This window comes from Chiloscyllium plagiosum, chromosome 30, assembly GCF_004010195.1.
Source record: "Chiloscyllium plagiosum isolate BGI_BamShark_2017 chromosome 30, ASM401019v2, whole genome shotgun sequence".
In the NCBI taxonomy this organism is placed as follows: domain Eukaryota; kingdom Metazoa; phylum Chordata; class Chondrichthyes; order Orectolobiformes; family Hemiscylliidae; genus Chiloscyllium; species Chiloscyllium plagiosum.
In genome coordinates this window covers 42,087,957-42,104,244 of record NC_057739.1, presented here as the reverse complement: position 1 = coordinate 42,104,244, position 16,288 = coordinate 42,087,957, and the positions used below count along the sequence as shown (strand labels likewise).

Below are 16,288 nucleotides of genomic sequence, written 5' to 3'. Positions count from 1 at the left end.
GCATAGGTTTAGGGCGAGAGGGGAAAGATATAAAAGAGACCTAAGGGGCAACTTTTTCACGCAGAGGGTGGTACGTGTATGGAATGAGCTGCCAGAGGATGTAGTGGAGGCTGGTACAATTGCAGCATTTAAGAGGCATTTGGATGGGTATATGAAAAGGAAGGGTTTGGAGGGATATGGGCCGGGTGCTGGCAGGTGGGACTAGATTGGGTTGGGATATCTGGTCGGCATTGACAGGTTGAACCGAAGGATCTGTTTCCATGCTGTACATCTCTATGACTCTATGACTCTAATTGAATGTTCCGATAATTGAATGCCGGATAACAGTTTAGCCCAAGCATCGGGACCTTGTGATCTTGTCTGGATAATCCGAAATTTGGATAATCGAATGCCGGATATTTGAGGTTCCTCTGTACACTAACTGTTTCAATAAAACACAGATAAGATTTTACAGTCATGTAATACTTTCAAGACAATCGCTGCAATGTAGGAAATAAAGTATGGTCTCACGAGTCAAATAAGATTTTGTTCCGGGCAGTGCACTCATGTCTGGATACTCAGAAACAATCCAGCAACCTAGAGGCAATGGAAGGAACAAGAGATATAGTAGAACCGGGGACTAATGGAAACCAAGGGTGATTCACCCAGAGCTTGTGTTATGGGCTTTGGGACAGAAGCCATGATTTTGATCAGTTGGGCAATAATAAAAGCACGTTTTTTTATGAGAAATTTCATTTAGTAATAGAGCAAGGGTCGAAGTCTATTTGACCATTTCCATCTCACAGCAATGGAAAGGGTTTAACACAGATATACAAGTCGATCTCCCTCTATATAGCCCTCAAAAATTTTCAATCATCACCATCACACATTTGTCTTTCTGAAAGCAGTTTGATGGTAGGCAACAACTAACTTTTCCAGTCAATTTCCAGTTTAGTTTAGTTGCAATTTTCTCCAGGAAGCCCACATTCAACCCATCTCATCTGTGCTAGCTCTATGAAAGAGCATTGTCATCCAGATTCAAAATGTTAGCTTGCTCTCCCTCCACGGATGCTGCCTGACCTGCTGTGATTTCCAGTGTTTATTTTCAGTATCCAATTGGCCCAATTTATTAATCTGGTAAATATTCATCTTGCAAAGGAAGAAATAGGAGCCAGTCTGTCTTATACACAACACCCATGGCAGATTATTTTGCTTTTTCACAGACCAACTCCAACTAAGTGGAAACTAATTCTTAGAAAAATTATTCTTAGGGGTGGCACAGTGGCTCAGTGGTTAGCATTGCTGCCTCAGCGCCAGGGACTCGGGTTTGATTCCAGCCTTGAGCGACTATCTGTATGGAGTTTGCACATTCTCCCAGTGTCTGTGTGGGTTTCCTCCCACAGTCCAAAGATGTGCAGGTTAGGTGGATTAGCCATGCTTAATTGCCCATAGTATTCAGGGATGTGTAGGTTAGGGGCATTAGGCAAATATAGGGTAGGGGAATGGGTCTGGCTGGGTTACTCTTCGGAGGGTCAGTGTAGACTTGTTGGACCAAACACCTGTTTCCACACAGTAGAGATTCTAATTCTAAAAGACAAACTACATCAACCTGTTTGTTCATGATGTGACGCACCTCTATGGGTGGAGGGACTTCAACATGGATCCTCTAACCCAGAGGTAGAGTCAGTATCATAAGGCCCTTAAACTGGTTCTTACATATGTGTCCTAACCCTAACCAGCTCTTAATCACAACTGGAGAATGCACCAAAACACACAAAACTGACACAGAATTTGAAACCTAAGCTCCATTCTCCTGCTGTTTTCCCCACAGCCCTTCAATTATCTCCTTTCCAAACACATCTTCCATTTCCTTTTGAAAGTGACTATTCAACCTGCTTCCATTGCATTTTAAGCATGATTTGAAGGTGTCGGTGTTGGACTCAAGTGGACTAGGTAGGAGGCCACACAACACCAGGTTATAGTCCAACAGTTTATTTGAAATCAAAAGTTTTCGAAGAGCTGCCCTTTCACCTGACAATTGGCCACGCTAAATTACCCATCGTGTTCGGGGACATGTAGGCCATGGGAAATGCAAGGTGAAGGTAGGGGGATGGGTCTGGATGGAATGCTCTCCAGAGTTCGGTGTGGACTTGATGGGCCAAATGGCCTATTTCTACACTATAAGAATTCTATTCTCAGTGGATTTGTGAGAGACCAATGTTATGAAGATATAGAGGTGTTCTGTGCCTTTAAGAGTTGAAAATCTAGCAAGGACTAACAAAGCACAGAGAGTCCTGAACAAGGTAACAATGTAACACTTGGTTGAAACAAATAGCAGCAGCTGGGTGGCCATGAAACAAAAACAAATTCAAATTCAGGCAATCACTTTAAATTATGCCCCAAGATACCAAAATGCAATCAAATTTTAATTTAGCATTTTGATAATATTAGAACCAATGAAACAATCTGATCTTTTGGGGTATAAAACCAGACATTTTGAACAGTTACAGGGAGAACTGCCAAAGACCAATTTTAGACTGCTAGGTACCTGAAAGGTACCTGTCTGGAGGGAGTGTGCAGCAGAACATCGAGGCCAACCTGGAGAGCACCTACAAAGTAGAATCAGCAAAGCTGACTGGTTTTGAAACGTGATTTGTGTTTTGTAAATCTTAATCAGGATTTGTTTTTAATCAGGCTAGGATTGTAGAGTAGGAGGTAAAAGTTAGGTTTTAAGAGAAAGGAGTTATAAATAGTTGTTGGTTTTAATACTCCCTGCTGGATTTAAAGAATAAAGTTGTTAATTATTAACTGTAAATACTGACCCCTGGGATAGTTCTTTGCCTCTTGAATTTTAACAGATTACAGCATAGGGTGAATAGTTTCTGTGTGGCTGGTTTAAATTAGAAGGGTTTACCTCGGTCATGACACCATGAAATAGATGGGATTCTGGGGTTTGTGTTGGAAATTATTGTAAACACTGATGAGTAATTCAAAATCCAGTAAAGTCTTGGTCTCAGAGCTGGGGGATTTCAGACACCAGACCTGGAATGACACTGTTCTATTGATAAATAGTTAATAATCAAACAAACCTTACCTTCAGGCAGTACTTGTGCAAGTCCCAGGTAGCAAGTACAACATAGCACAGCACAGAGAATGAGGGCTCTCCTGGGGAAATAACAATTACAGGTTAGAACTTCATTAAAATTTGTATCTAATATCAACAACAATGCAACAAAAACAGAAATTGATGGAAAAACTCAGCAGACTTGGCAGCACCTATGGAAAGAAAGAAGATTTAACATTTCAGTTCTAATTCTGAGAAAGGGTCACTGGACCCAAATGTTAAGTGATTTCTCTCCACAGATGCTGCCTGATCTGCTGAGTTTATCCAGCAATTTCAGTTTTTGTTTCTGATTTCGAGCAGCTGCAATTCTTTCAGGTTATAGTGAACAACAGTGTCCCAATTATAATTTTGATGAATTCTAGCAACACGATGTTCCAGAATAAAAAGATAAATGTAGGTGACAAAGTCCTCACATTTAAGTCAGGGGAAAAAATACAACCCTCCTAAAATTCTTAAAACGCCTTGAATGATTCCTGCCCCTTTTCCATCATTAAGATGTCCAGAGCGTATGTTAGTCATCCTTCATGACATCAGCCCTGCTTTCCATTGGCTGGAAACAGAACATGTTGAGATGGGACAGATAGAGTGAGGGAGGAGGGATAGTTTGCTTGGAATACTGGAATTCCCCCAGACTGCACCTGGAGGTAACCCTCCAGACACTTGACTGTCCATCAACCCCAAGGAGACTAATCCCTGCTGACCTCTGACACTTGGCCTTAAACATTCCTCATTTCTCTACTCACTGGCAAGGTGGCTCAGTGGTTAGCACTACTGCCTCACAGCACCAGAGACCCAGGTTCGATTCCAACATCAGGCGACTGTCTGTATGGGTTTCATCCAGATACTCCAGTTCCCTCCCACAGTCTGAAAATGTCCAGGCTAGGTGGATTCATAGAAGCCCTACATAAGTGAGGAAGCAGGCTATTTGGCCCATTGAGTCTGCACTGACCCTTCAAAAAACATCCCACCAAACCCACCCTACATTTCACCATAGCCAATCCACCTAACCTGCAAATCTTTGGACTATGGGAGAAAACCCACGCAGACACAGGGAGAATGTGCAAACTCCACACATAGTCGCCTGAGGCTGGAATCAAACCCTGGTGCTGTGCGACAGCAGTGCTAACCACTCCAGAGCAGGGGATTGACCATGCTGAAATTGTTCAGGGCATGCAAATTGGTTTAGCAATGGTAAATGTGGAATAGTGGAATGCTGTTCAGAGGATCTGTGCAGACTTGATGGACTGAATGGCCTCCTTCTACATGTGTGGATTCTCTGATACACTGCAGCGGGCCCTAGCTCCCCTGGTCTTGCTTTCTCCTAAGAAATGGCTTGGGGGCAGAAATTGCTTAAAAAACAAGGGGCCACTCACCTAGCCACTATCAGCTCAGTCAGATACCAGGATATAACCAGATACTGTGTTCCTGTATCAATGTACTAATAACGTATTAAACATCTCACCCTGCCCACACAGGACACATTTAATTCCAACAGCCCTTGACACATCCATTACATCTCTATTGTTATAGTAGATTCATCCTCTAACTCATCAGGAATAAAAGGTAAATGTAGAGTCAACGTAGTCCCACTTTTTTTTTTAATCAGACAGAAAACATTGATGTTGGGTTACTACAGCTCAGACAAGGGGCAGGGTGGCACCTTCATATTAACATCAGCCAGTGCAGGAACTGAACCCGCACTGTCGGCATCATTGTGCATTACAGACCAGCCATCCAGCCCACTGAGCTAACTGACCTCCAACCTGCAATAATGCTTTAGGAAACCAACTAGGAATACATAGTCTTTCATATATCTACATTACAAAGAACGTAGTTTTGAGATTCTGTTATAACTTGTTGAGAGAGTTATCTCAAAATAAAGTATCCTTTGACCCACCACGAGCAGCGCAAAGGCAGATCCACTGTAGATCCACTGTAGATCAGTCAATTGTTATAGTTAGTAAGAGAATCATCCTGCAGGGAAACAGACCTTTCGTTCCAACTCATCCATGCCAATCAGACACCCCAATCTGACCTACACAACGCAATGGTTGTGTTCTTGTGCAACCCTACATTATAGAAGAATCACTTTTTAGAAACAGCGCTTAAAGTGTTGGTATTGTAATTGCATTACAGCCAACACACACTTTAGAAACAGTGTCCCCAATTCATCAACTGTGTTACAGCGAAGTTGTGTTAATGAAATGGATGTTATAGCAGAATGTCCTGTAGTCCCATTTGCCAACATATCGCCCCATATCTGTCTAAACCCTTCGTATTCAAACACCCATTCAGATGCCTTTTAACTTTTGTAACTGTACCTGCCTCCACGAAATTGCTTTCGCTTTGGTGGCTAGTGTTAAAATTAAATGTGAAATAAAATCAGAAAGTGCTGGAAAGTCACAGAAGCCAATAAAGTCAGGGTTACTAACATTCTGGGAATGTGCCAGTTCATGAAACTTAGAGACTAAACCCTCTCAATACATCTGGCAAGAAGGAGAGGAGAATGGGCAGATCTGGCACAAGGTAACATGGTGCTTTGGACCGAGAACGGATGATATGGTGTGCACCGTCTCTCATGCTGAATTCATAGGACAGTGTCTAAACTATCAAGCGATTTGATTTTTTTTAACATTTAGTTTTGTAAATGATAAACATCAGTGAGGAAGATGTCCTTCGCAAGTTTTTTAATTTGATTTATTATTGTCACATGTACCTAGGTACAGTGAAACGTTTTGTTAGGGTGATAGAACAGAGCAAGAAATACAAGTTACACAAAATTGCACAAAAGCAAGATAACATTAGATGTGAAATTTGACAGGTTCATTCAGACGTTTAATAACAGCGGGGAAGAAGCTGTTCTTGAACCTGTTTGTACATGTGTTTAAGCCTTTGTATCTTCTGCCTGATGGGACAGGTTGGAAAAGTGTGTTGTGCTGGAAAAGCACAGCCGGTCAGGCGGCATCCCAGGAGCAAGACAGTCAACGTTTAAGCATAAGTTCTTCCTCAGGAATTCCTGAAGAAGAGATTATACTTGAAACATCGACTCTCCTGCTCCTCAGATGCCGCCTGACTGGCTGTGCTTTTCCAGCACCACACTTTTTGACTCTGATCTCCAGCATCTGCAGTCCTCACTCTCTCCCAGCTTGGAAGAGAGTATAACCGGGGTGGGAGGGGTCTTTGGTGATGTTGACTGCCTTTCCAAGGCACCGGGAAGTGTAGATGGACTCAGTGGATGGAAGTCAATGGATGTTCTGCCCGTACAGGACATTGGTTCGACCACTTTTGGAATACTGCATTCAATTCTGGTCTCCCTGCTATAGGAAGGATGTTGTTAAACTTGAAAGGATGCAGAAAGGTTTTAAAAGAATATTGCCAAGGTTGGAGGTTTGAGCTATTGGGAGAGGCTGAATCGGCTGGAGCTGTTTTCCCTGGAGAGTTGAAGGCTGAGGGGTGATAGTATAGAGGTTCATAAAATCAAGAAGGGTATAGATCAGGTGATTATTCAAGGTCTTTTCCCCTGAGTAGAGGAGTCCAAAACTAGAGGGCAGAAGTTTAAGGCGAGAGAGGAAAGATTTAAAAGGGACCTGAGGGGCTACCTTTTCACACAGAGGTTGGTACAGTGTGGAATGAGCTGCCAGAGGAAGTGATGGAGGCTGGTACAATTACAGCATTTAAAAGGCATCTGAATGGGTATATGACTAGGAAAGGTTTAGAGGGATATTGGCCAAGTGCTGGCAAATGGGACTACTTCAGTTTAGAATACCTGGTCAGCATGGATGAGTTGGATCGAGGGGTCGGTTTCCATGCTGTACATCTCTCTAACTCTAAGGTAACAATTTATGGATGATCATATTGGCTGGCAGAGCAAGCCTGAATGTCTCCTACTTTCTAAGCTTCAATGTACTAACTTTTGATTTTATGATGACATAAGGTGGAGCGAAGTATTTAACATGCTGGAAGCCAGATTCTGGATGAGTGGTGCTGGAAGAGCACAGCAGTTCAGGCAGCATCCGAGGAGCAGTAAAATTGATGTTTCGGGCAAAAGCCCTTCATCAGGAATACACTTTCGGGCAAAAGGGCTTTTGCCCGAAACGTCGATTTTACTGCTCCTCGGATGCTACCTGAACTGCTGTGCTCTTCCAGCACCATTCATCCAGAATCTGGTTTCCAGCATCTGCAGTCATTGTTTTTACCTACCCTGAAGTATTTAACATGTCAACTTTAAAAATGGTGTCACGCCAAAGTCTCGGTGGAATGGAATGTGTGAACATCAAAACGTTCCTTCTGGTTCGTAATGAAAGTCAACACTCAAGGCTGCAGGGCAATGGGCGATGGGTAACAAATGCTGGCCTTAACAGAGGCTGATGTTCCCATCTCTCAAATTAACAATTCTGACTATGCCTTAGGCTGGGGCTAACGCTAAGAAATTCCTTATTTGCCAAATGGTTATCCTGCATTTCCAGAATCCCGAATATTAGAGTACATTCACGTTGCCCTGAGACTTTCCTGTAGAACATTCAAACCCAGTAAACAAAGGAGTTTGTTAAGTGTCTCCAGATTATTAAAGACTTAGTGAAATCGAAAGCCAAGATTCACTGCACATATTTATAAAGCAATCCACGGTTTGGGCTTTATAAATAGAGACATAGAGCGTGGAAGCCAAGAAGTTATACGAAACCTGCAAAAAGACACTAGTACAGCCTCAGCTGGACTCCTGAGTCCAATTCTGGATTATACACTTCAAGAACGATGATAAGCCTTTGGGGAGGGGACGGGAGAAATTTACAGTATGAGTTCCAAAAATGTGAGTTTACAGTTATGTAGATAGACTGAGAAAACAGGGGTATTTCTCCTTGAAGCAGAGAAGGCAAAGAAAAGATTCATTATCATTAAAAACAGATTAGGCGATTGGAAATTAACAGAGGTGAAAATGCATTTTCTTCAATGGCTGAAAGGTTGATAGCAACATGTTCAGGTGTGTGAAGCTATTGCTAAAAGGTGCAACCACAACATGGGGAAAGACTTTCATATAGTGATTGTTTGGATTGGAATGCACTGCCTGATCAGGTTCTGGATACAGTTTCAACAAGAGATTTCAAAAAGGAATTGATTTGATTTGATCGATTGATTGATTGTCACATGAACCGAGGTACAGTGAGAAGCTTTGATTACGAGCAATACAGGCAGGTCATAGTAAGCAAGGATGTATAGATCAAAAAGCCTCAGACAGAGGCAAACAGGTTACATTGCTCATTGAGGCTAGAGAATTCATTCATTAGTCTAATAACGGCCGAGAAGAAGCTGTTCCTGAACCTGTTGGTGCATGTGTTCAGGCTTCTGTATCTTCTGCCTGATGGAAGAGATTGTAGGAGAGCATTATTGGTTTAATTTTATTTGATTTATTGTTGTCACATGTACCTAAGTACAGTGAAAAGTTTTGTTTTGTGAGCAGTGCAGGCAGATCATACCAAACAAAGACACAAAAACCATAGGGTGATTGAACAGAGCAAGGGATACAGGTTACACCTGCAGAGAAGGTGCACAAAAAGCAAGATCAACATTAGGTTTGAAATTGGAGAGGTCCATTCGGAAATCTAATAACAGCGAGGAAGAAACTGTTCTTGAACTGGTTTAAGCTTCTGTATCATCTTCCCAATAGAAGAGGTTGGAAGAGAGTCTAACCAGGGTGGGAGGAGTCTGTGATGAGGTCGGCTACCTTTCCGGGGCAGTGAGACGTGTAGACGGAGTCACCTGGATATACTTGAAGGAAAAAAGAAATTGCAAGAGTACTGGGAAAAAACTGGAGATGTCTTGGCTCCAAAACAAAGATGTAAGTATACGCCTTGCAACTACAGACTATGCAGTGGCTGGGGAACGTCGAGAAACAATAATTTGACACAAAATTAATAATGATATGTAATGATATTAAGGAAAGCCTGCAGAGATTTCTTCAGGGAAAATCTTGTTTAACCAACTAATAGGGGTTTTTAACGAAGTGGCAGAGAGAGTTCACTAGGGCAGTGCTGATTTTTAAATTCATTCATAGGATAGGAGGGTCACTGCCTGGGCCAGCATTTATTGCACAACCCTAACTGTCCTTAAGAACTTTCTGGAGAGCTGCCTTCTTTAACTGTCAGGGAGGGGTTTGACCCAGCGACTCTGAATGGACAGCGAAATATAGATGGTGAGCAGTTTAGATGAGAGGTGGGAACTTGCAGGGGTTGGTGTTCCATGTATCTGCTGCCCTTGTCCTTCTACAGGTTTGGAATATGCTGTTTAATGAGCCTCGGCAAATTCCTGCAGTGCATCTCATAGATGGTACACATTGTGGTTACTGAGTGTCAGTGGTGGAGCAAGTGGATGTGGTGCCAATCAAATGGATTGCTTTATCCCTGGATGGTGTCAAGCCTCTTGAGTGTTGTTGGAGCTGCATCCATCCTGGTACACCACACCTGAAGATACTTGACACAATGCCGCAGAGCTGGTGAGCAAAGTTAGAACTCATAGAATAAAATGGACATGAGCAACATGGATACAAAGTTGGCTGAACAACAGGCAGCTGAGAGTTATGGTTAATAGGATGATGTTTTGAACTGGGAGAATGTTTGGAATGGAATTCACTGGGGTCATTGGTTGGACATTTGTCTTCTATGAATTGTACATTAATGACTTATACTTTGGTGCACAATTTCAAAATATGCAAATAGTACAAAACACATTGTACACTGTGAGGAAGATAGTGTAGAATTTCAAAAGGGCATTGACAAGTCACTGGGGTGGGTAAACAGGTGACAGATGAGAATGGTGATGTGATACATTTTGATCAGATGATCATGGGGAAACCTGAAAAAATCAAGAATACAATTTGAAAGGATGTGCAAGTGCACAGTGACCTTGGGATATGTGTGTACAAGTCATCAAAGATGGCAGGGGAGGTGAAGACAGCTGTTAATAAAGCACACACTCTCCTAGGTTTTATTAATAGATATTTAGATTGCAAGAAAAGGAGATTATATTGAATTTTATAAGACACTAGTTTAGTCTCAGCTGCAGTTCAGTACTAATGTACTTTTGGAAGGATGTGAAGGCATTGGAGAGAGTGTAGAAGATTCAGGAGTGAGTGTACCTCAGTGGGGAATGAGGAATTTCAGGGATGAAGATAGATTGGAGAATCTGGGATTGTTCTCCTTGGAGAAGGCTAAGAGGAGATCCGATTGAAGGGTAAATAGGGAAAACAAATGTTCCCACTCATGAAAACATAAAAAATATGAGGACACCATTTTAAAGAGAAACAGAAGTTGCTGGAGAAACTCAGCAGGTCTGGCTGTATGTGCAGCAGAAACAGAGTTAACATTTTGGGTCCATTGACCCTAACCAGAACTGGATCTGGAACATTAACTGTGTTTCTTTCTCCACAGATGCTGCCAGACCTGCTGAGTTCCTACATCAATTTCATTGTTTGTGTCAGAATCCCAGCATCTGCAGTTCTTGGTTTTATTTCACAGTTTTAAAGTATTTAGCTAAAGAAGCAAAACTGACACAAGGAAAAGCTTTCTTGTGCAGAATGGTTTGGTTGTAAAATGCACTGCCTGAGAGTGCGATGGGACATAATCAATCAAGGCTGTCAAAAGAGGCTTCTGAAGAGACTAATATTCCAAAGAAAGCAATGTCCAGGTTATAGGGAGAAGGCAGGGGAACAGCACGAGCTGAAATGCTTACTCAAAGAGCCAGTGCAGAAATAATGGGCTGAATGGCCTCCTCTGCACTCTAACAATTCTGTACCGGTGAAGAAAGAATGATAGGGTTAGGATGGTGCATGGTTTGGAGGGGAGTGTGCAAATGGTGGCAGTCCCAGGTACCTGCTGTCCTGTGCCTTTGGGATGGTAGAGATTGTGGGTTTTGCAAAGTGCTGTCAAAGAGGCATTGGCAGGTGGTGCTCTGTTTACATGGTCAAAATGTCCTCATGACCAAAATCTCTTTGGAACCATTCATGCTACCGCTGCCATAAGGTAACCACATCAACAGCGGCAACCCATCTTTACACATCAACCAGATTTGCTGTGTTTCATTGAAGTAGAGGAAAAGGCAAAGCATCCTGAAGGAAATTCCAGTTTCTCCTTCGAAAAGTACGTGTTCCCCTTTGAAGCTGTAAGGACCCAGCTCCAACACTGGTCTGCGCATTTTGAAGACTCAGCATAACTTCTGTCGACTTGGATTACAAGGCTCTGGTGATTTCTCCCAACAGTAAATTTGCTTCTCATTTCACTTCAGCTACTAATTGAGATTGAGCCCCAGGGAGCAAATCCAGACAAATTAGCTATCAAAGCACATATGTAACCCTTTCAAGTCTAGGTACCACAATCAGAAAGACATTAAAAAATATTTTTGGGAAGTTGATTGGATTAAATGCTTTTGGAATATTCCCATATCAGATTCTTGATGTGATACACGTGGGCTTATGCAAGTAACAATCTGAATTCCCGATGGGGGAGTCTCAGAACTGTTACAATGCACCAGCAGGTTATTTGGACCCATTGCCTGCTTGCTGGCTCTCTGAATGAACAACTCAGTCAATGCCATTCTCCTGCTTTCAGCCTGTAACTCTGAACACTGTTCCTCTTCCGATAATAACTTCATTCCCTGTTGAATGCCTCAATTGAACCTGCCTCCACCACACTCTCGGGCAGTGTGTTCCAGATTTATTGTGTAAAATAAATTGACATTTAATCCACTAGCCTTCTCTGCTTGTCTGACCACAAAACCAGCTTGTCTACTCTCTTTCCAAAGCTTTATTTAATTGAGTATCTGTACTTACAAGCCTACAGGATAATATTTAATCACCAACCAAATGTTGACAGAATCAAACTTGACAAAGTCTAACTACTGCCCAGTGGAAGCTGCAGCTCTGTTTAAAAGCTCCACAACATCACGACAAAATTGTCACTGCCTCCACAGTTTGTAGCTTTTGATGTGATTTCCAGTTTTTTAAAGATTAATTTTCAATATGGGGAAACTGAATACTATACATCCAACAACATTTGGAGTACTGCATACAATTCTGGTCTCCCTGCTATAGGAAGGATGTTATTAAACTGAAAAGGGAGCAAAAAAGATTTCCAAGATTGTTACCGAGACTGGATGCTAGAGTTATAAGGTGAGGCTGAATGGCCTGGGAAGGATGATGTGTAGGATTGAAATGCTCCCAGAGATGAAGTTAGCACATTTAAAAAGATATTGCTGGGATTGGACGGTTTGAGTTATAGGGAGAGGCTGGATAGCCTGGGACTTTTTTCCCTGGGGCATATGAGGCTGAGGGGTTATCGACATTCACAACATCAAGAGAGACAAAAATCATAAAAACATAGACAGACTTCATACCTACTGTTTAAAAAGCTGGGCTATCTTGAGAATGTAATTTAAAAGAAGTTCTGGGATTTATACTATCAAAGAACAGAAACCAGCATATCCCATTCTAAAAGATGAAAGTTTTCATCTAAGACTTTTTTACTTTTTCATGACACTGGACTCCTTTGGCTATAAAATCTGTGAGCATGATCTTAACCTCCACAACCACCTGATGAAGGAGCAGCGCTCCAAAAGCTAGTGCTTCCAAATAAACCCGTTGGACTATAACCTGGTGCTGTGTGATTTTTAACTTTGTCCACCCCAGTCTGACGCCGGCACTTTCGAAGCATGAACATCATAAGGGGCATGAATAGGTGAGTAGCCAAGATCTTTTCCCCGGGGTGAGGGAGTCCAGAACTAGAGGGCATAGGTTTAAGGTGAGAGGGAACTAAGGGGCAACTTTTTCATACAGAGGGTGGTGTGTGTATGGAACAAGCTGCTCGAGGAAGTAGTGGAGGCTGGTACAATTACAACATTTAAAAGGCCACTGGAACAGGAACATGGAGAGGAAGGGTTCAGAGGGATATGGGCCTCTTGCAGATAAATGGGATGAGTTCAGTTTAGGAAACCTGGTCAGCGTGGACAGTTGAACCAAAGGGCCTGTTTTGTACTGTCTGATTCTATCTCTTCCCCAACCAATCTCACTCTTTGCTGCCAAATAAGCTCATGTACAAAAAAAAACAAACTACGAGATAGATAGGTTCTTGGTTAGTAAGGGGGGGGGGGCCAAGGGTTATGGAGAGAAAACAGGAGAATAGGGTTGAGAAACATCTCAGCCATGAAACTGCAGATGCTGGAATCCAAAGCAGACAGGCAGGAGGCTGCAAGAACATAGCAAGCCAGGCAGCTTCAGGAGGTGGAGAAGTCAATGTTTCACCTGTTATACTTGACTTCTCCACCTCCTGGTGCTGCCTGGCTTGCTGCGTTCTTCCAGATTCCTGCCTGTCTATTATGAACTAACGGCACAGCAGACTTGATGGGCTGAATGATCTAATTCTGCTCCTATATCCAATTGCAGATGCTGGAGACATGCAAGTGGCTCAGTGGTTAGCACTGCTGCCTCTCAGGACCAGGCATCTGAGTTCGATTCCAGCCTCGGGTGACTGTCTGTGTGGAGTTTGCATATTCTCCCCGTGTCTACATGGGTTTCCTCTGGGTGCTCCAGTTTTCTCCCACAGTCCAAAGACGTGCAATTCAGGTGATAGGTGTATTAGTAGGGAGTAGGGGAATGGGTTTGGGTGGGTTACTCTTCGGAGGGTCGGTGTAGACTTGTTGGGCTAAAGGGCCTGTTTCCATATGGTAGGTAATCTGATCTAATCTAATCAAGAAGAGAAATATCTGGAGAAACTCAGCAGGTCTGGCATTTGTGGAGGGAAAAATAGAGTTGATGTTTCAAGTCCAGTGACTCTTCTTCAAAACTTATATAAAAGTATATTAAACCCGTGAGCCTAATAGATTGCCTCAGGAGTGAACAAATGGAAGACTTTAAGGGTTAACTTTAAGGAGTGACCAGAAGTAATGAGCAGAGAACAAGAAAGACCTGCATTAGCGTGGCACCTTTCACAAGCACCAGCCCTCCCAAAGCCTTTTACAACCAATGCTACAGTTGTGAAATGTGTCCACTGTTCAAATACAGGGAGTGCAGCAGTCGATTTGTGCACAGGAAGATCCCATAAGCAGTGCTGTAATGGCAATCAGATTATCTGCTTTTTTAAATGTTGAGTGAGATTTAAATATTGGCATGGATACCAGGGAGAAATCACCCGCTGGCCTTCAAAACTGAGCCATGAGATCTCTTGGAGAGGAATGGAGCGACCTTGGTTTTGTGTCTCATCCTATCCAACAGAAACAAATCTCCGACAGTACCGTCAGCCTTGATGTATGTCACAAAGCAGGATTTGAGCCTCCAACATTATGAGCCAGCTCAGCACAGAGTTCACAGTGTAAACGGCGAGAGCTGACCTGAAGCTATACCAGGCACAGGGGCAGATGTTTCATGCGGCAAATTGATGAGATTGCACCGTATACGAATGGTTTGCTTACTGAGCTGACAGAACGAGCAAGGTTTGCTTCCGGGACAGGAAACATATTATGGCAGACACAAGGACAGAACTGATGCCCCCAGAGACTTCCATGGCAAGCCAGTGTCCTGAAACTAACTAAACAGACTTCAGCAGAAACCTTGGCTGCCTGGGCCCTGTGCAGTTCACCCTGACCTACACAAAATACTCAAGCTCAGTGTGTACAAACAGACAATACACTAGGAGAAAGAGGCCTGCTTTATTTCCAGTTCTGTAGCCTCACAGACAGAGAGGAAAAACACAGATAACTTGCTTTGAGAACACTGATAACATTTATTTTTAGTTCCACACTGTCCCTATAGTGTGGAAACAGGCCATTTGGCCCAACAAGTCCATACCAATCCTCCCAAGAGCATCCGACCCAGACCCATTCCCCTACCCCATTGCTCTACATTTAGCCCTGACTAATGTACCTAACCTACATATCCCTCACACTATGGGCAATTTAGCATGGCCAATCCATCTAACCTGCACATCTTTGGACTGTGGGAGGAAACCAGAGCACCCAGAGGAAACCCACACAGACACGGGAAGAACATACAAACTCCACATAGACAGTCGCCCAAGGTTGGAATTGAACACAGGTCCCTGGGGTGCTGGGAGTTAGTTCATAATAGGCAGGCAGGAAGTTGAAAGAACACAGCAAGCCAGGCAGCACCAGGAGGTGGAGAAGTCGAGTAAAACACCTGAAACGTTGACTTCTCCACCTCCTGATGCTGCCTGGCTTGCTGTGTTTATCCAGCCTCCTGCTTGTCTGCTTTGGATTCCAGCATCTGCAGTTTCATGGCTGAGATGTTTCTCAACCCTATTCTCCTGTTTTCTCTTCATAACCCTGGACAGCCTCCCCACTTCTTACTAATCAAGAACCTACCTATCCTAGTCCTTTGTTTTATTTTTTGTATATGAGTTTATTTGGCAGCAAAAAGCGAGATTTAGGCTGGTTGGGGAAGAGACAGAGTCAGACAGTACAGACACAGGCCCTTTAGCTCAACTGTCCATGCTGACCAGGCTAACCACTGAGCCACCATCTCACTCCAATGCACTTCTTAGCATGCCTCTTGAAGACACAAAGAAGTGTGAATTGAAGCCATTATTGTACATGTTCATCCCCTACTCCACAACTCTGATTTATCCTGTTTCAATAACAGAATTGCACGTGAAAATCAGCCTTGCAAACAAATCGACGCTGGAGGCTTACTGAACAAAGCGAGGGATAAGGTCAAGTGTCAGAGAAAGATAATCATATCACACTGTGAGAACTACTGCAAAGACATTCCTAATTCTAATCATTTGTAAGAATTATTTACCAGCTTGAATAAAGCTCTCGTGAATAGTACATCCTGTTTTTGGACTGTGACAGTGAGGTACTGTAGTGGCTGAGAAGGCAGTGAGGTTATTTTGCCTCCAAGCTCCAGGTACAAGTCCCAGCACACGGCTTGTGTGTAGAAAGTAATTCGGATACTCCAATGCTGCACTGAGGGGGACCATACTGTAGTGACTGCTGCATTGTCAGAGGGACCAGCTTTGGGATGAAACGGCAAACATCGGGCCCTGTTCACCTCTCCCCGATTCACTGTTTCAAAGGAAAATGGGGCAGGGGGGACCTCTCCTCGGTGTAACTAGGGAGGGGAGGGGGTGAGGGGAGTCTGCCCTCGGTGTAGCTGGGGGGGCGGTGGAGGAGAGTCTCCCCTTGGTA

The 16,288-nt window shown here is 43.2% G+C and overlaps 1 protein-coding gene across 1 annotated transcript in view; it reads right to left on the bottom strand.

Moving 5' to 3' along the window:
• The window catches only part of col27a1b (collagen, type XXVII, alpha 1b), a 551,847-nt gene that overhangs the window by 497,000 nt on the left and 38,559 nt on the right, over positions 1-16,288 (bottom strand). Inside the window, exon 2 of the mRNA XM_043719710.1 lies at positions 3,074-3,144. Coding sequence (XP_043575645.1) covers positions 3,074-3,144 — 71 coding nt within the window. The remainder of the gene's footprint in view (positions 1-3,073; positions 3,145-16,288) is intronic.